We start from the raw sequence: 20,587 nt of genomic DNA on the forward strand, positions 1-20,587 counted from the left end.
CGGTCGGGGTATCACCAGTTGAAGATCAGGGACTCGGATATTCTTAAGACGACTTTCAGGACCCGATATGGTCATTATGAGTTCCTTGTGATGTCTTTTGGGCTGACCAATGCCCCAACAACGTTCATGCATTTGATGAACAATGTGTTTTGGCCTTATCTTGATTCATTTGTTATTATATTCATTGATGATATTCTGGTGTACTCGTGTAGTCAGGAGGGCTCCGAGGCATTTGAGAGTGGTATTGCAGCGGTTGAGGGAGGAGAAGCTTTATGCAAAGTTCTCCAAGTGTGAACTTTGGCTCAGTTCAGTGGCTTTCTTGGGGCACGTGGTGTCCAGTGAGGGTATTCGGGTCAATCCGAAGAAGATAGAGGTGGTTTAGAGTTGGCCCAGGCCGTCCTCAACCATAGAGATTCACAGCTTTCTCGGTTTTGTAGGTTATTACGGTCGGTTCGTTCAGGAATTTTCATCCATAGCATTACCCTTGACCAAATTGACCCAAAAGGGTGCTCCATTCAGGTGGTCGGATGAGTGTGAGGTGAGCTTCCAGAAGCTCAAGACTGCCTTGACCACAACTCCAGTATTAGTTTTGCCATCAGCTTCAGGTTTATATACAGTTTATTATGATGCTTCTAGAGTTGGTATTGGGTGTGTGTTAATGCAGGAGGATAGAGTGATTGCTTATGCTTCTCGTCAGTTAAAGCCCCATGAAAGGAACTACCCTGTTCATGATTTTGAGTTGACTGCCATTATTCACGCGTTGAAGATTTAGATGCATTATCTCTATGGTATATCTTGTGAGGTGTTTACAAATCATCGTAGCCTCCAGCACTTGTTCAAGCAGAAGGATCTCAATTTGAGGCAGCGGAGATGGTTGGAGCTGCTAAAGGATTATGATATCACTACTTTGTACCATTCGGGAAAGGCCAATGTAGTGGCCGATGCTTTGATAAGGAAAACGGTGAGTATGGGCAGTTTGGCATATATTCCTGTTGGGGAGAGACCTCTTGCAGTCGATGTTTAGGCTTTAGCCAATTGGTTCGTGAGATTGGATATTTCGAAGACTAGTCGAGTCTTAGCTTGTGTGGTTTCTCAGTCTTCCTTGTTCGATCGCATCAGAGAGCGCCAGTATGATGATCTTTATTTGCTCATCCTCAAGGACAGAGTTCAGTACGACGATGCCAGAGATGTGACTATTGGTGATAATGGGGTATTGAGGATGCAGGGCCGGATATGTGTGCCCAATGTATATGGGCTTCGGGAGTTGATTCTGGAGGAGTCCCATAGCTCGCGGTATTCCATCCATCTGGGTTCCGCAAAGATGTATCAAGATTTGAGACAGCACTACTGGTGGAGAAAAATGAAGAAAGATATAGTGGGATTTGTAGCTCGGTGTCTCAATTATCAACAGGTGAAATATGAGCATCAGAGACTGGGTGGCTTGCATCAACGGATGGATATTTTAGAGTAAAAGTGGGAGCGGATCACCATGGATTTCATAGTTGGACTCCCACGGACTTTGAGGAAGTTCGATGTTATTTGGGTGATTGTGGATCGGCTGACCAATTCCGCACACTTCATTCCTGTGTGTACTATCTATTTTTCAGAGCGGTTAGCTGAGATTTATATCCGAGAGATTGTTCGCCTGCATGGTGTCCCTGTTTCTATCATTTCAGATAGAGGTACTCAGTTTATATCACAGTTTTGGAGGGTCGTGCAGTGAGAGCTGGGTACTCAGGTTGAGATGAGCACAGCTTTTCACCCTCAGACAAACCGGCAGTCCGAGCGTGCTATTCAGATATTGGAGGACATGTTATGCGCTTGTGTCGTTGATTTTGGGGGTTTATGGGACTAGTTTCTACCGCTCGTGGAGTTTGCATATAACAACAGTTATCAGTCGAGTATTCAGATGGCTCCATATGATGCTTTATATGGGAGGCGGTGTAGATATCCAGTAGGTTGGTTTGAGCCGGGCGAGGTCAAACTTTTGGGTACAAACTTGGTGTAAGATGCTTTGGACAAGGTGAAAGTGATTCAGGAGTGGCTTTGTACAGCGCAGTCAAGACAAAAGAGTTATGCTGGCAGGAAGGTTCGTGATGTGTCTTACATGGTTGGGGAGAAGGTTCTACTAAAGGTTTCACCCATGAAGGGTGTTATGAGATTTGGAAAGACGGGTAAATTGAGTCCTCGATTCATTGGGCCTTTTGAGGTGCTTCAGAGGATTGGGGAGGTGGCTTATGAGCTGGCTTTGCCACCTAGCTTGTCGAGTGTGCATCCGATATTTCATGTTTCTATGCTCCAGAAGTATATTGGCGATTCGTCTCATGTTTTGGATTTCAGCACAGTTCAGTTAGACGGTGATTTGACTTATGATGTGGAGCCAGTAGCTATTTTGGAGCGCCAGGTCCGAAAGTTGAGATGAAAGGATATAGCTTCAACGAAAGTGCAGTGGAGAGGTAGGACCGTGGAGGAGGCCACTTGGGAGACTGAGTAGGAGATGCGGAGCAGATATCCACACCTTTTTGAGACCTCGGGTATGTTTCTAGACTCGTTCGAGGACGAACGTTTGTTTAAGAAAGGGAGGATGTAATGACCCGACCAGTCGTTTCATGAGTACAGTCCCATTTCCCCCATTTCTGCTTCTTTATGTATTGTTCAGCTATATTCCATCGTATCATGTTGGTTGGTTTGGGTTCGGAGTGGTCTTGGAATGGAATGAGACACTTAGTCTCTTATTTGGAAGCTTAAGTTGGAAAAGTCAACTAGATGTTGACTTATGTATAGAAGATCTCAGATGTAAATTCTGATGGTTCGGATAGCTTCGTTAGGTAATTTGGGACTTAAGAGTGGGTCCGAAATGTTATTCGGAGGTCTGTGGTAGAATTAGGCTTGAATTGGCGAAATTAGAAATTTGGAGTTTTCGGCCGGCATCGGAAATCTTGATATCAGGGTTGGAATGAAATTCCGGAAATTGGAGTAGGTCCGTAGTGTCATTTGGGACGTGTGTGCAAAATTTCAGGTCATTCGGATGAGATTTAATAGGTTTTGACATCGGTTGCGGAATTCGGAAGTTTGGAAATCCTTAGGCTTGAATCCGAGGGTGATTTAGTGTTTCGATATTGTTTTGAGTGTTCCGAAGGTTGGAATAAGTTTGAATGGTGTTATGTGACTTGTGCGCATGTTTGGTTGAGGTCCCGAAGGCCTCAGGATGATTTCGGGAGGTTAGCGGATCAAGGATGAGATTGAGGAAGTGTTGAAGAATTTCCTTCAGCTGTCATAACCGCACCTGCGAAGTGGGGACCGCAGGTGCGAGGCCCGCAGAAGCGCTTAAGCAGCCGCAGATGCGTCTATAGGTGAGAAGGGCAAGAGCCGCAGGTGCGTGCATGGGACCGCACCTGCGTGATCGCAGATGCGGGTATGTGATTGCAGATGCGGTAAGGGAGAATAAGTGAAAACCGCAGATGCGGTTGGTTTGACCGCAGAAGCGGCGTCGCAGAAGTGACAATATGACCGCAGATGCGGAACCCTTGGGGCAGAAAGTATAAAAAGGACCCTTCGCGAATTTGGGTCATTCTTCACAATTTCAACTCGGTTTTTGGAACTTTTGGAGGGTTTTGAAGAGGGAATCAAGGGGAAACTTGTTGAAGTAAGATTTTTGAACTTAATACTCGATTCTTTGGTTATTTTTCAGTAGATTAAGCTTGGAATTTGTGAGATTTAAGGGTGAAAATTGGGGAATTAGGACTTGGAACTTGATAGTTAAAATTGGGTGATTAAGGGGTCAAACGAAGTTGGATTTTGGTAAAACTGGCATGTATGGACTCGTGAGGGGATAAGGATTCTAGTGTTGTAATTTTTATCAGATTCCGAGACATGGGCCCGGCGGTTGGGTTTGGGCATTTTTGGAAATTTTGATTTAATTTGATAATTTTCGCATGGGCTTTGTTCCTTTAGCATGTATTGATGATATGATTCTGATTTTGGATAGATTCGGGGTGATTTGAGGCCGAGTTGGATATTTTCGTCCGGTTTGAGGTAAGTAACGATTGTAAATCTAGACCTGAGGGTATGAAACCCCAGAATTTCGTACTATTTTGATAAACAAGGTGACGCACATGTTAGGTGACGGATGTGTGGGCGTGCACCAGTAGGGATTGTGACTTGGTCCGTCCCGTGGCAACTGTAGAGTTGCATATTTTGATAAACTCTATATGATATCTATGTGTTTTAGAGATGATTTTGTTAACTTAGGCTGAATGCCATGTTGCGGGCCTTGTGCCGTACTGTTTGGACCTTCAGGGGTACTTTACTGTTATCCTCACATTGTTTTTATAGAAAGCATTATCCTCAGTCATGGTTTATACATGTTTATTGTTTAAATTTGTTCATCACTCTATTTTAATATATGAAAGTTGTTTTGAGCTGAGTTCCCTGAGTTTGTACTGAAATGCCCGAGTGGCTTGTGAGGTTGACGAGTGAGTGAGGCCGAGGGCCGGATTGTGAGGATAGTTAGGGATCGTGCTGCACGCCGCAATGTTATATATATATATATATATATATACATACATACATACATACATACATACATACATACATACATACATACATACATACATACATACATATACATATTTATATAATTGACTAGCCGTTGTAACGATATAGTGCTTGGGCTGTAGGAGCCCCTCCGGAGTCTACACACCCCCAGTGAGTGCAGTCGACTATATATTATGGATCAGGCTGCATGCCGCATCGGTTATTATAAGGTACCTATTGAGCGTGAGTGCTGATTGATGAGAGTTGAGTCACGAGTGACTGAGAGGCTTGCCGAGGGGCTATATATATATACAGTGATACTTTGCCTGGGGGGCTTGTTTTAAGAAATTACTGTTTTCACTCTTTTTTTACACTGAGCTTCTAATGAAAATGTTGAACAAATATTTTAAATAACTTTCATTGAAACTGGAGTTTTTTCGAGATGTTCGGAATTTATATACTGATTTGATCTTGTTATTTCCACCGAGGTTTTTATGTTATGAGATGTATATGATTTTTAAATGCTCGTCACTACACTCAGCCTTTATTTATAACTATAACTTACTGAGTTGGCATACTCACGTTACTCCCTGCACCTTGTGTGCAGACCCAGGTGCCAGGGCATCCGTGTGAGAGCTGACCTTTTCCTTCAGAGCATTTTCGGAATTAGCAAGGTAGCTGTACGACATCCGTAGCTCTGCCTTTCTCCTTCCTATCTTTCAGTAATTGTATTTATCAAACTCATCTTGTATTGAGTAGACAATATCAGATTGTATTTTAGTGGCTCATGACTAGTGACACCGAGATCGGGTAGTGGTTGATGTTTTGCATATTTATTTCCGCTTGTTCTGAAATGTTTAAACGGAAGATTTGTTATAACATCTGATTAGTAAATGAATTTAGAAAAAGACTCTTTTATGCTATAAATGTCGAATCGGCTAGCCTAGTACTGCGATAGGCGCCATCACGGACGGGGTGTTTTGGGGTCATGACAGTACTTGCGGAATTTCCATCGCAGGTGTGGCTCTCATTTAGGCCCCTGAAATTTCACACATGCGGATTCCTAAAGCGCATCTTGTCTTGTGCTTCTGCGGAGCCCAGGCTCATGCGGACAATGTCCGCTCATGCGACCACCGACCAAATTGGCCTAGTCCGCATCGACAACCAGCTCCTCCGCACCTGTAGGCTCGCAGATGCGCATCTGCTGTCTTAGCCAAGCCCACTCAAGGTCGCTTCTGGGATGACCCCCCTCTCGCACCTGCGTGTCTGCACCTGCATCCAACCCTCCGCAGGTGCAATGACACTAGAATAGTAGCAGCTTCAGCAATCAACTAAGTTCAAAATTATCACGATTTCAATCAGACACACACCCGTGGCCTCCGGGATTCTATTTGAATATACCAATAAGTTATAAAACATATAAGGGACCTATTCGAGGCCAAAAATCACATCAAACAACATCGATTCTACAAATCGCAACTCAATTCAAGCCTATTGAAATCATGAACATCCAACTTCCAAAACTAATGCCGATTCATATCAAACCAACTCCGATTGACCTTAAATTTTGAACACAAGTCATAAATGACACAACAGACCTATTTTAACTTCAAGAATCGGAATTCGACCCTCGATATTAATAAAGTCAACTCCCGGTCAAACTTCTCAACCTTCCAAACCTTCAACTTTCCAATTTTCGCCAATTCAAACTGAAACAACCTACGAACTTTCAAATCAGTATTCGAACATACTCCTAAGTCCAATATCACCATACGAAGCTACCAGAATCGTCAAAACTCCATTTCGATGTCGTCTACACAAAATTCAAGCTAAGTCAACCCTTTGAACTTAAGCCTCCAACTTAGGGACTAAGTGTCCCGTTTCACTAACTCACCCGAGAGCAAAACCAACCACCTCGGCAAGTCACATAAGCACAATATAATTGCGGAAGGGCCCCATTTCTCTAATACAATACTTCAGGTAAATTCAAAGAAAAAGAACCTCTATTATTGTTCCCATCCTTTCCAAAAGTACCTTTCATATTCTTTTTTTTCTCCATTGCTGATTTCTGTCTTTGATTAGGTTCAAAACTTGTACCTACAATTTAGAATATACCCTCATAATAACAACAAAAATATTTTTACCTTCACCCATCAAACTTGTACCTTTGGGAGATGACTGATCTGTATTTAGGAAAAGAATGGTATTCCGTATTCACACAATATTCGGAGTAGGGTTGTACCTCAAGAGTGTGATATAGACAGTCTACCTTACTACAAACACTAGTAGCTTTTTCACGGCTCGAACCAGTGAGCTATAGCTGATCACACGAAGACAATTTTATCATTGCCTACAAGGCTCCTCTTCTTGATTTGTATTTGACAGATCAAATTAACAGTTTCTCCTTTATTGCATTTTTTTTTTCAAGCATTTGTAAATATTATTATAATGAAAATTGTTATACATACTTTTTATGCAATTTTCAGATACATAAGTTTTATACAAATTATTAATTAATATTATTCGCACAAAACGGATACATATACCTCGACCCTAGAAATATTAACGGTGATATGAAATATTTTGAAAATTGATTTAAATATATTTATTTAGCAGGATTTTATGAATTTTTTGGATAGCGATTAATCGAAGATGATGTGAAACAAGTAAATATGTATGCGTAAATTACATTTTTCTTTTTCAAGAAAAAAGGAGTATTAACAATGACTATGTGAGTATGTGTTACACGGCTGATATACCTTTTTTTCCTTCTTTCTAAAATTAAATAATGAAGATTATCCATGAATTCAAAGCTTTAATTATTGTACTAACTTATAAAAGAAATAACAATTAATTTTTTTTTCCACTTAAATTAAAAAGCTACTTGCTTAAGTTGTAGGTATCTGTCTTTGTCTTGACATATATATCAACAAACCCTATTTTTATCTTTAATTTTTTTTAAGTAAAAGACTACTTTACACCTCACCCCAATCCCATTGTACTCTTTAATTAGACCATTTCAATAGTTACGATTATTTTTTCCTTATTTATACAATGTATTTTATAATGAGTGAGTACTGGCTATTTTAAAAAAATGTATAAATACAACTTAAATATGGGATATTCTTTAATTATTCAAAGATTCTTGATTCTCAAAATAATATGACAATCATTTTAGTTTAGTGATTTTTTTCTGAAGTGATAAACAGTCTGAAAATTCTATTTAAAACAATAGAGAATTATACTAATACTATTTTCTTCTGATTTAAAATTATTGAAGCTTGTCGCTTTAATCAAAACAAATAATTATTTGGATATACCAAAATTCAAATGAAATCTAGACTCTATCATGTATCAAATTACAGAATAAATCATCAAAGGATTAAGGAAAAAAGGAAACTTCAAATAGAAAAAAAAATAGATTGGTAAGCGAAAATACATAATGCAGATCTAAATCAGAGGTGGATCTAGAGTGTGAAGTTTATGGATTAATATAATAATCTCAAGACTATATATTACAATAATATTTATAAATATTTATTAAATATTTTAATATAAGTAAGGGTATGAGCAATAGCTATTGAATTCGGGCAATTATATATATATATATATATATATATATATATATATATATATATATATATATATATATATATATATATATATATATATATATATATATATATATATATATATATATATATATATATATATATATATATATATATATATATATATATATATATATATATATATATATATATATATATATATATATATATATATATATATATATATATATATATATATATATATATATATATATATATATATATATATATATATATATATATATATATATATATATATATATATATATATATATACACACATTTTTTAATTAAATATAAAATTAATACACATTTATAATTACCGAATATAAATAATTTCAGCCGTCAGTTAAAATACTCTTTGCCCATAAAAGATCTACAGAGAAATTAAATAAAGAAAATATAATTCTAGAGGAATGTTGAAGATTGTCACAACAAACAGTACAAGAATATTGTAATAATAACTAATGGAGTAGAATGGTAAAATGTAAAGGGATCTGAGCTTTTTTTACAATAATAATCAATAAAAAATTTCTAGTCAACTCTTAGCAACTGTATATATCTTATTAATTTTATATATGAGGAAAAATTTAAAATTTAAGAGTATGACACGAAGATAACTAGAAAAAAATAAATTATATTTCTGGCTATCCACCAAAAAAGATTGGCAGCCTAAGAAACAGATTCTGTTGAACTCCTGCTCTTTTGGTGCACAAAGTATTTCGTGTTTATACAGGGTCCAGGGAAGGATCGTACGCCAAAGAGATGTGATGTAAATAGATTATCCTGATGCAAGCATCAGTGACTGATTCCACGGCTCGAACCGTGACCTATAAATCACACGAAGTAACTTGACTGGTGCTCCAAAACTCCCATTTAGAACTATCAACTTCACTTATTAAATTACTTATATGCATGCAGTGTTAGATAAGTGTGACAATAATATACTTTCTTTTTTGGTATCAGATATATAGGATTTAATTAAATTAATTAAGCTTGAGATCACACATAGGGTAGGTAGTAGGGTATGACCATTTTATTTGCTTAACATTATTGTGTTATTATTGAAAAAGAAGAGTTCTCTAAAGTAAGACAAGAATAAAATTAACAAAAGAATTCCTTTATGCTTAAAATAATAAATAATTTATTAGTATTAGTAGCGAGCCAATGGAATTAGAACTAAGTGCAGTCATGTCAGATTTGTTATTCTAATCTTTACAATATTGTTTTCAACTTGTACAACTGACAAGAGTATACTATTTATATAGATTAGGTTTAACAAATTATTCTCTCTCTTTTTATTTTTATTTTGTGTGGTTGTGAAATCAGACTTTATTGTTATAGAGATCCCAAATAATTTGACTAATTTTGAGTGAATTTTATACTACCCTCTTAAATAATTAATGAGTATCTATCGGATCACTATACTCCAACCATGGATAACATATGGTCAATATATCACTTGAATTATACCTATGAGTAAATTCTCTTAATTAGATTTTTCTAGATTTGTGATTAGAAAGAAAAAAGAGATTTGAGTAAAATGTATTATTTAAGGGTAAGCCCACTATGTCAAGAAAAAGCAGTAGCCCATTAACCAAGTGTCACATTTGAGTAAAAATTGTACGGACTAGCCATTTTTCGGTTTTTTTTTTTTTTTGAAAAATAGCCATGCTATCGTTGAAAGGTAACAAGTTTTAATGCATAAACACTATGACAACGTCATAGATTTCGAACTTGAGCAAGTGAAAATCCAGGATACTGTCCTGATTTTGTTAAATCCATGACAGTATCATGAATTTCGAACTTAAAAAAAGTGAAACTGCATGAAAGTGTTATGGACATAATCCAGGATACTGTCATGGAGTTACAATTTTTTTAAGTTCAAAATCCACTGCACTGTCATGAATTCTACCATAGCTATTTTTCAATGACTTTTGAATTTGTGACAATGTTTCAATTGCAAGTTCGCAAAATGGCTATTTTTGAAATTTGTCCCACATTTGAATACAGTTCTATTGTTATGCATCCGAATCCTATTGGCATTTTAGCCATTTCAAACTTGATCCCTCTTTTATGGGAGAAATTAAAAAATAACCAAATTTACGAGTGATCATTCAAAAATAGCTATAGTTTTAAAAGTAATCGAAATTTAGCCACTTTTCATGTAAAGATAAATCTAAACGAAAACAATGTTTAAAATCCGGAAATACTCCAGTATAATATACTGGAGTTCCAGTATAATATACCGGTCCAGCATAATATGTTGGAAGTTCATACACAGGTGTTCCAATCTCCAGTATATTATGCTGGAACTTTCCGCGTGTTGGAGTTCCAGCATAATATGCTGGAAGTTCATACATAGGTGCACTGATCTCCAGTATATTATGCTGGACCATTCCCTATTGAGGCAAAATAGTGGCTAGTTTTTAATAACTTTGCAAACGCTGGCTATTTTTGAATGACTAGTCCGAAAACTGCTAGCTCGTGCTATTTTTACCTCTTTTATTTATCCATTAATTTGTGTGAAAAAAATGAAGGTTTGGCCATGGAAAGAAAACTTTATTTGCTGTGAATGCACAAAATTACTAAACCAGCCCACAGAGAGGCCCAAATTAAGAAGCCGAAGAAGAGCCCAGCATTGCAGGATAAATGGCCGTAGATCTTCATAATTTGCCTTTTTTCAAAGTCATAACTTTCTGTGAAAATTAAACCAGTAAAATAAAGTCAAGAACCATCTTTTGAAGGAAAAGAAATTTTAAAATGATCTTAACCTATGTGTATATATACTCACACCGACAACGTAAGATTTTTATAAATATCAGGTTACAACAACAATAAATCCAGTGTAATACTACAAGTGAGATCTGGGAAGGGTAGTGCATACGCAAGCTTACCCCTACCTTGTGAAGATAGAGAGGTTATTTTCGATACACCATCGGCTCATGTGAAACATAGTCACATCACTTTTTGAAAAGAAAACAATAGTGCACAAACCATGAAATGGCAATAGTAACACGGCATATTACCAACAACAGCAGAATAACAAGAAACATCGCTTAATTTAATAGCATAGCTAAATAATCATAGTAGATTATGAAGACTAGCATGATTTTCTGATAATTCTTTACCAAGAAAATGTATATGACTTGTAATACTCGAGAATGTTTTATAACATTTACAGCATTTTCTGGTGGAAGTGAGAGCCTCTTCAAAAAAATTACTAGCAGTTGAGAGAAAAACCAATATAAAACTTGGGCAAAATCTCTTACTTGAGAAGTAGGAACTTTCTGTGATGCTTAGGTAAAGTTAAGTAATTTTAATTATAAGAAATAGTTTAGTGATTTTATCACGACAATACATTAAAAGTTGATTGAGCAAAGGTCCATAGAGGACGCAGATTTGATATTTAAATGTAGCAATTTTTAGAGAAATCCAAAAGTAAATAGTTAACTCGATATTATGCCCCAATGTCACCAATATTATTAACGTTGACAAGTTCAAAAGGGGAAATAAACAATAACTCAGAAACAAAAGTTGGCTGCAAGTTCACTACAATCTACAACATAGCGTACTAATTATTGTCTTATTTCTAAAGCAATAGTGTTTTACCCCATAGTATAAGATGGGGTTGGCAAGTTGATAACAGTAGTCTTGACTTTGGTCATCATGTTAATGCTGTTAGTAATCCCTTGTGATCCAATTCCACTGTCCTTAATTCCCTGTTAAACAAATTAATTACCTCGATTACTAAGAACCTACCGCGAAAATAATCAAAACTCAAGTAGTTTAGAGTATTAAAAAGGAGTTTACCTGGAATGGAAAATGATCCGGTCCACGAGCCGGGGCTGAGTTAATCTGAACTGTTCCTGTTTCCATGGCATCACTGATAAGTATTGCTTTGTTGATGTCTTTGGTGAATACACAACCCTGTAGTGAAGTCAAAATTTTCAACCTTAGAGACAGCTAATGTATTGGCAATGGAACATAAGATGAAGTAATGAACACGTCGAATTGTGCGAACATCTCGTCCAAAACCTTAAGTTATTAGAGCTTGTTACCGTTCTAAAAAAAAGCTTAAGTTATTAGAGAGAACAAAACAAAGGGTAGGCCGATGCATAGAGTATCCCGCATTCACGCAGGGTCTGAAGAAGGGCCACACCCGCTAGGGGTATGATGTAGATAGCCTATCCTAATGCAAGCACTTCCACGACTTGAACGCGTGACCTATAGGTCATATGGAGTAGACAACTCAACTGTTGCTCCAAAACTCCCCTTCATTAGAGAGAAGGTACTTATTTAATTATGTCTCCAACACGCCCCATCACATGCGGCCTAGTTCTTTTTCATGGGCCAAGGACGTGAAAATTCCTTTTGACAATACGTGGCGGTGAGACTTGAACCCATTAACTCGGCATGTTCTAATACTTTGTTCTTTGACTATCTTACCTAAAAGTTTAAGACATAATTATGTTTTTACACACGTTATATTAGAAAGTGAAACAGTACCTGCAGACCGAAATTGCTAGCGTTGCAGTGGTGAATTCCTTCTTCGACAGAGTTGATCCGAATAACAGGCAAAACTGGCCCGAATGGTTCTTCCCATGCAATCCTCATGTCTGGCCTAACATTGTCTAACAACAAGGGCCAAATGAGGTTGCCTTCTCTCTTGTATTGCTGGCAAAAAGTTGCATTTTTCTGCTTCGCGTCCATGACCAACCCCTCGATGAAGTTTGCAGATGATTCAGAGACAACTGGAGTGATATCACAATCATCTTCTGGTGGCCCGACGGTTAATTTTGCCACTTTAGCGTTTACCTTCTCAACAAGAGTGTCAGCAACTGATTCCATCACCAACACGACCTTAACGGCTGTGCATCTTTGACCGCTGTGGTAGACATGGATATCAATTGTTAATGAAGTATTGCCAAGACAATCAGGTACTTAAGCAAATTAAGCTTATTCATGTTGTATCGACATCGTCCAACTCCTAATTCATGTTATAATATCACTTATCGTACGCGTAATAATGAACTATACAACGATGTATACAAGGGATGGTTTTCAATGGCCTCATACTAATGCAGTTGCGAGCACATGTGTGTCAACCTATATCACCGAGACCAACGCTCAAACCCCATTTCACTATTAACATGTTTTGTTTCGATAATGAAAAGAAAATTCACATACCTGTAAGAAAACCCTCCTTTCACAATGCTTCCAGCAGCCAAATCTAAATCAGCATCCTCAAGCACAATACAAGCATCCTTTCCTCCGAGCTCCATCTGTAGAGGGATCATTCCTGCTTTCTTTGAGATTGCGACGCCGGTATCTCCACCAGTGAAGCTGATAAAAGAAAAACAAGTATACAGTTATGCATGGATACACAAATATCAAGAACGGCGTGAAGGATCTTGTTTACTCAGTAGTATTCTTTGCAGTCTAAGCAGGGCGGAGTTAGTGTGTATAATATGTGTTCGGTTAAACCTTGTAATCTTGGTCCAAACTCTGTATTTATCTTAAGAAAATCATTTAGTAAGTAAAAATTACTCCTTCGTTTCATATTAAATGAGGTAGTTTGACTCGGCACGGAGTTTAAGAAAAAAGAAGTAGTCTTTTGAAATTTGTGGTGTTAAAAGCTTAAGGGATAAAAGGTTTGTGGGGCCATGACATTTGTGTGGCTATAAAAGCTTCTTATTAAGGGTAAATGGGTAAAATAAAAGAGTTTAAAGTTTAATTATTTCCAAATTTAGAAATGTGTCATTTGTTTTGGAACAGACTGAAAAGGAAAATACCTCATTTTATATGAAACAGAGTGAGTATTACTTTAGAATCCAGTAACTTAAACGGTCTAAAATCCCGAACCCATAAGCGTCTTAACGAAAAATCAAAACAAATGCAACTATGAGAGCAACATAAAATAGATGAGGTACAATTTACCTTATACAGTGTACTCCGGGATGCATAGTGAGAAAATCACCGATTTCAGAACCTTTTCCCGTCACACAACTGATAAGGCCTTTCGGAAATCCAGCTAAGTGGAAGCAATGCACCATATGAAGGCAAGCCACAGCACCCTGTTAGAAATGATCCTTCAAAGTAAGTTTAACCTCATATTGGTACTTTTTTTCTCAAAGTTAAATGATGCTCATATGAGCCATTTATAGAACAGAAAATTCTATGTTGCACGGACTCTCCAAATTGCCGCCGCACACGTGTCAAATCCTCCAAATATGCACTACTTTGTGAGGATCCGACACGCACCCGACCGCATTTAAGTCTGAGCAACACAGACGGGAAATGCTTATGATGAGTGGAGAAACTATATAAGAGTTAACGCATTATAATACAGCTAATGTGAAACAGAATTTAGTGAAGAAACCTGAGTTGGTGGCTTGAGAACTAAAGAGTTCCCAGCAATTAGTGCAGGAGCAATCTTGGAGACGGCAAGATTGACTGGATAGTTGAAAGGAGGAATGGCTAGAATCACACCCAACGGGATCTGTACTCCAAGGACGTGAAGGTCATAATCAGTATTTTTCCAATAAACTTACCTAATATCAATACTTCAAGAACAAAATGTGAGTTTATCTGTATGTTGCTACTGAAAACGGAAAATTTACAGAAGATACGCAGCCACTTATGCAGTTAGTAATACTAATACAGCAACTCATAAGAAGCAACACAATAAAATATCCTGGCGATATAATACCACTACAATAACATTTCCAACGGGTGACACAAAGTCGTATTCATTGGACAAGCTCATTGATCCAACAATTTATAAAGGTGTAAAGCCATCATGCTTTGAAAAAACAATGAAAGGAAAATAATAGACAAGTTGTTAAAATATATTAATCCTCTGACTAACAATGCAAATTGATGACTGTTTACACTAAGCGACAACTTAATAAAGCAAAATTAAATAAATTAGTCAAGAAATGTACCTTGGAAGTGAGGCAGTATTTGGTCCTTTCATTTCCAGGGAAACTATCAGAAACCAAGAACTTACCCTCCCCAAGAATTCTAACTCCTTCTTCAGCAGTATAAGAAACCAAATCTCCAGATCTTACAACCTTCATCAAATCCACATCGTTATCAGTTGATAAAGCAATTAAAATTTCCAAAATGATAAAAATAAAAAATATTTATACAATCAGGTCATTACGTTTAAGATACTTACAAGTAAATCTAGATTATAACTATTTAGCAGTAACCTGGTAAAAATATTTCCGACCATGCCATCACATGTTAAACAACACTGATAGTGTAAAGAATCTTTACACTGACATGCTATTAGTGTATATAACTTAAATCCTACTTTTAATTATGCTGCTCGGACTCTCCGAAAATGTCTTCGGGTGCGTGTCGGTTCCTCCAAAAGTAGTGTACTTTTGGACGAGGTAACATGGGTGCCGTAGCATTTCGGAGAATCCGCGAAACATAGAATTTTCTAATCATGACGTACCTCAGTGACAGCATCTTTAGCTGGTTTTGCAATTTCTTTTACAAGACATTCTGCAATAGGGGCTTTGTGTTCTTTCAAGATTGCAGCTGCCTTATGAAGCAGCTCAGCTCTTTTCCAGAGTGGTGTTTTCGACCATGATTTTTGTGCCGCTTTCGCTACTTCCATTACCTTGTTCACCTCTTCTTGTGTACATGCTGCACCGAAAAACAAAAATACCAAAATATCCATGAAATCCCACACTTAATTGTTGGTTAATTTCTGCAATAAATTCTTAAATTTCCAAGACAAGAACATGAAAACAACGGCAACAATAATATACCCAGTATAATCCCACATAGTGAGATTTGGACATGGGTTAAGCTACATTGCCTTACGGGTGGCCAGTTGACCATCCTTTGTTGAAAAATGACACTGTATATATAGGTAAAGTATTAGGTTTTAGAGGTACATAACATATATTGAATACCCATTTTCGGGGAATTTCTTTCACTTCTTTCAAGTTTGAACACCCTTGGGGAAATTTCCTGTTTCGCCACTGATTTGGGAGGGTAATGTATATGCCGACCTTACCCCTACCTTGTGGAGATAGAGAAGTTGTTTCCAATAGACCTTCGACTCAGGAAAGCATAAGCACCACATAAGGACATGAAGACACTTGGATGCAAAACCAAAAATAGTCCATGCATAAGTTCTTTTATATATTAGAAAAGAGTTTTACAAACTATGCGTTGATAGTATAAATTTTACACAATCAGGTCACTTACGAGCAATTAAAGGTAAATATCTACAATAAACATTAATCGATGACTGATAAAAATGGTAGGTAATCTTCTATAATAGGTTAAACTACACTGATAGTGCAAAAAACCGCGTATAACTAAAATCCATTAGAAAAAAGAGAATCTAGTACTATAAGTTCTTGGTTGTTCCCCACATCACAGTCTGATCCAATGATCATAAAATTCAGAACAGAACAATTAATTCTGAAGCTGGAGCTACAGTACAAAAAATTCCAAAGTACTTGCACAAAATTTCATGAACCCCCAAACATCAGAAACCTTGTTATTTTCACCACACAAAAATTTACAACAATAACATAGCCAATATATTCTCACAAGTGGAGTACGAAGAGGGTAATATGTCCGCACAGGGCGGAGCTAGAGTGCTTCGAGCGGATTCGGCCGAACCCAGTATCTTTGATTCGAACCCTGTATTTGTCTTTAAAATTTCATTAAATATATATAAATTATTAATTTAGAACCCGGTAGCTTAAAACACTTAGAATTCCGAACCCATAAACATGAAATTCTGGCTCTACCTCTGTGTACGTAGTCCTTACCCCTACCCCTAAAATCACAGCAATTATGACAAAGAACTATAACAGCCAAAAAATAATATCACCGAAGCAAAAATTTGAAAAAATTAATAATTTCATTTTTATCATACCTTGAACCTTATACTGTGTTTTTCTAGTAGTAGGATTAATGATGGCAACAGATTTTCCAGAAGCTGATTTCTTCCATTCTCCTTCAGAATAGTACTTAAACACATCTCCCTCAATTATATCTACAAACACTCCATTACCTGCCATTTTTACAAATAAATCAAAGCTTTTTTTTACTAGAAATATTTCTTCTAGTAAGAGAAAACAAAGGAAAAAAAAGATAAATGTTGGATATTTTTTAATTGTTTAGTGGTGAATATAGAGTGAAGTGAGTAAAAGAGTGAGTCTATAAATATTGGAGAAAGGTGAGCCACACTTAATACTGAGCAATTTGAGACATGGATTCTGGATTGATATTTGACATTGTTTTTGATGATCATTTACGGGATTGCCATTTTGAGATAGCAGTTAGAAAATTAAAAGTTAGTTGAGACACGTTTCCTTTTGAACGGTCCACTTGGAAAAGTTTCATGGCTTTATACTTTTTCTTTCTTTTTGATATAAATCTTTTATTTACAATTTGATATGTCATCTCATGTGGTTCCAAGTCTTCCATTATTTAATTTCTTGTTTATTTAGGAAGGTGTTTTTTTGGGCTTTAGAAGGGACCTTAAAACAACAATAAATTTGTCTATGTGTGACCTATAAATCACAAGTTTAAGTCGTGAAAGCAGTCATTAATGCTTGCATTAGGTTAGACTGTCTACATTACACCCTCTAAGGTGGGGTGAAATTCAAAAATAGCTAGATTTACAAGTGATATTTGAAAAATAGCCACAGTTTCAAAAGTATTTGAATTTTAGTCACTTTTCATGTAAAGATAAATTTGAACGAAAATATCGCTCAAAATTCGGAAAATATTCTAGCATAATATACTGTAGTTCCAGCATAATATGCTGGAAGTTCATACACATGTGCTCCAATCTCCAGCATATTATGCTGGAACTTTCCGAGTATTGGAGTTCCAGCATAATATGCTGGAAGTTCATACACATGTGCTCCAATCTCCATCATATTATGCTGGAACTTTCCGAGTATTGGAGTTCCAGTATAATATGCTGAAAGTTCATACACAGGTGCATCAATCTCCAGTATATTATGCTGGAACTTTCCGTGATGCAGCAAAATAGTAGCTATTTTCAACGACTTTACAAACGTTGATTATTTTTCAATTGCTAGTCCGAAAACTGGTTAACCCGTGCTATTTTTACTTTAAGGTGTGGCTCTTTCCCAAATCATATGTAAACGCTACGGCTAAATACTTTGTGCACCAAATTGCTACTCTTTTTTTTGGGTTGGGAGGGAGGGGAGGGCTTTATAGCTGAAACATGGGGTTGTCTATGATACAAATGCAACCATTTTATGGTACAAAATAACTAGGAGTATTATTTTATATGCATCGTAGTACATATTATTTGGAATACAAGAACAAATCAGATTAAGAGCAAGATTTTTGAAATAATAGTCAATAAATTGGAATAATAGATTGATCCTTCTATATTTGTATGTTGTTACAATAGCAGCCTTCATTCGAGCTGATATTAGCATGTTTGGCCAAATTTTTAAAATTAGTTTATTTTAAAAAGTGTTTTTCTTAAAAGTGTTTTTCAAAGAAATACTTTTGGTGTAAAACAGTTTGTGTTTGACTAATTAATTTGGAAAACACATTTGAGCAGCAATTAGTATTTGACCAAGCTTTTAAAAAATACTTTTAAGTGTATTTTTCTCAAAAATATTTTTTAAAAGAATATTTTTGGAAAGAAGTTACTTTTTTTGCGTCCAAAAACTACTTCTCCATCTACTTCTACTCAAAAATATTTTTGCAACAAAAAAAATATTTTTGGTAAGAAAAAAAAATAGATTGGCCGAACAAGCTAATAGTCACTAAAAACTACCAATAAATTCTACAAGCCCCATTTCCCTTAATTGAGAAATAGTCGCCGCAAATATCTCTAGCTAATTCATATCTTTAATAGTAATGTTGTCTCCGTGTGATGATTTATGTGTCACTCGAGCCATGAAACCAACCATTAATGCTTGTATTAGGGTAGATTACATGCCTACATCACATCCTTTGTGGTGCGGCCCTTCCTCAGACCATGCGTGAACACGGAATACTTTGTGCATCAAAACAATTTTTTTAATATAAGCATAGGTGGGGAAGAAAGGTTTAGCAGAGGCAAGCAAGTTTGTGAAGTACAGTTTCTTTCGACCTATTCTAATTCTTGTTTTAAGCACCACCAAAGGATGTGGTGCAGTGGATGAGACTGTTCTTCCTTTAACCAGAGGTCTCGAGTTCGAACCCTGTGTATGGAAAAATCATTGGTAGGGAGCGCTACCCCCCCCCCCCCGAATGGGACCCTACGCGGCGCGAATCCGAATATAGTCGGGCTTCAATGCGAGTACCCGACACCGAGTGAGAAACCAAAAAAATTCTTGTTCTAAGCATGAAGAAAAGGAGTCCCAAATTTCACTTGTTTAAGTTACCAACAATATCATGCATAATCTATAATGAATACATGAACAACCATGGAAATTGTAACCCGGACCAATAAGCTTATTTAAGTGCTGAGTTCAGAAAAGGGTCGAACAATATTAGGTAAGCTTAAATATTAACTTTTGCAAGAAAACTATTTTCCTAACTTAAATCGACAATTTTTACTATTGCGTCAAGACGCCCTTAAATAAATAACAACAGAAATCGAAAATAATAGCAAACATACAGAAGAATGACATTTATGATTTAAGATCACATGTCAGCAAAGGTGGTTAAGCTTGAACTGAAAAGGGACGTAGATATGTACAAATTAAAAGGCTTAGCTTTGAAAAAGTCACCGGAAAAATGAGAGTGTATAGCCGCTCTCAAAATCATTGTAAAAATAATAGTCGAAAAAATATCTAAAATTTGTATATATATACATTATGTATATTATATACAAATTTTATACACTTTTTCGGCTACCAAATATAAATAGTTTCTGACGCGGGCTAAAAGTGATAATATCCTTCAAACATAAAATGAAAAAGAAAAAGATAGCGAAAGTATCAAGTGTTTGCAAAAATGGACATATATCCAATCATCCAACTATCCAAATATAACCATATCCAAGTATGGGCATTTGATTCTATCCACAGTCTAAAACTTCCTCTTATCTTTTTCTCTCTTTGCAAAAAAAGGTGTAACTAAACGAATGAATGAATGAACCTTCCTCGGTTGATGTTTTATTAGGAAATTCAAGTCATCTAGAAACATAGGTAGGCTTAGAGGCAGATCAAGGACATGTTCTTAGAGTTTAAATGAATCTATTGTTTTTCGATCGAAATATGTACACATATATTAAAAGAATAAAATATAATAAGATCTTACTTATTCTGTTCTCATCGACTTTAAATCATAGATTCGCGTTTGGCTGACCTCGTCAGAAAATTTCAAGTAATTTAGCTAGCGTTTGGCCATAGATTTTCAAATTTATTTTGAAAAATCTGATTTGGATGAAGTTTGGTTTGAAGATGAAAATGTGTTTGGAC

General features: G+C 36.3%; 1 protein-coding gene across 1 annotated transcript; it reads right to left on the minus strand.

Annotated features, from left to right (window-relative positions):
- Positions 1–10,688: 10,688 nt before the first annotated feature.
- LOC107812643 (NADP-dependent glyceraldehyde-3-phosphate dehydrogenase) lies at positions 10,689–17,348 on the minus strand. Its single transcript, XM_016637789.2, has 10 exons — positions 17,062–17,348; positions 15,616–15,809; positions 15,095–15,223; positions 14,530–14,649; positions 14,088–14,224; positions 13,338–13,493; positions 12,657–13,035; positions 11,961–12,077; positions 11,760–11,869; positions 10,689–10,846 (listed from the first exon to the last, which is right to left on the minus strand). Exons 1-10 carry the CDS (start codon positions 17,204–17,206, stop codon positions 10,837–10,839), a joined length of 1,497 nt encoding a protein of 498 aa, XP_016493275.2. The 5' UTR covers positions 17,207–17,348; the 3' UTR covers positions 10,689–10,836.
- Between the last annotated feature and the right edge of the window lie 3,239 nt (positions 17,349–20,587).

The sequence above is a fragment of the Nicotiana tabacum genome, chromosome 9 (genome assembly GCF_000715075.1).
Source record: "Nicotiana tabacum cultivar K326 chromosome 9, ASM71507v2, whole genome shotgun sequence".
Lineage (NCBI taxonomy): Eukaryota > Viridiplantae > Streptophyta > Magnoliopsida > Solanales > Solanaceae > Nicotiana > Nicotiana tabacum.

Bases quoted from the DNA above. Each gene is read 5' to 3' on its own strand.
- LOC107812643 (XM_016637789.2), bottom strand. From the start codon at position 17,206: ATGGCAGGTAATGGAGTGTTTGTAGATATAATTGAGGGAGATGTGTTT. The intron at 15,810-17,061 runs GTATGATAAAAA...TTTTCGGTGCAG, and splicing joins AACACAGTATAAGGTTCAAG to CATGTACACAAGAAGAGGTG. The intron at 11,870-11,960 runs GTAAACTCCTTT...TTTGTTTAACAG, and splicing joins CGGATCATTTTCCATTCCAG to GGAATTAAGGACAGTGGAAT.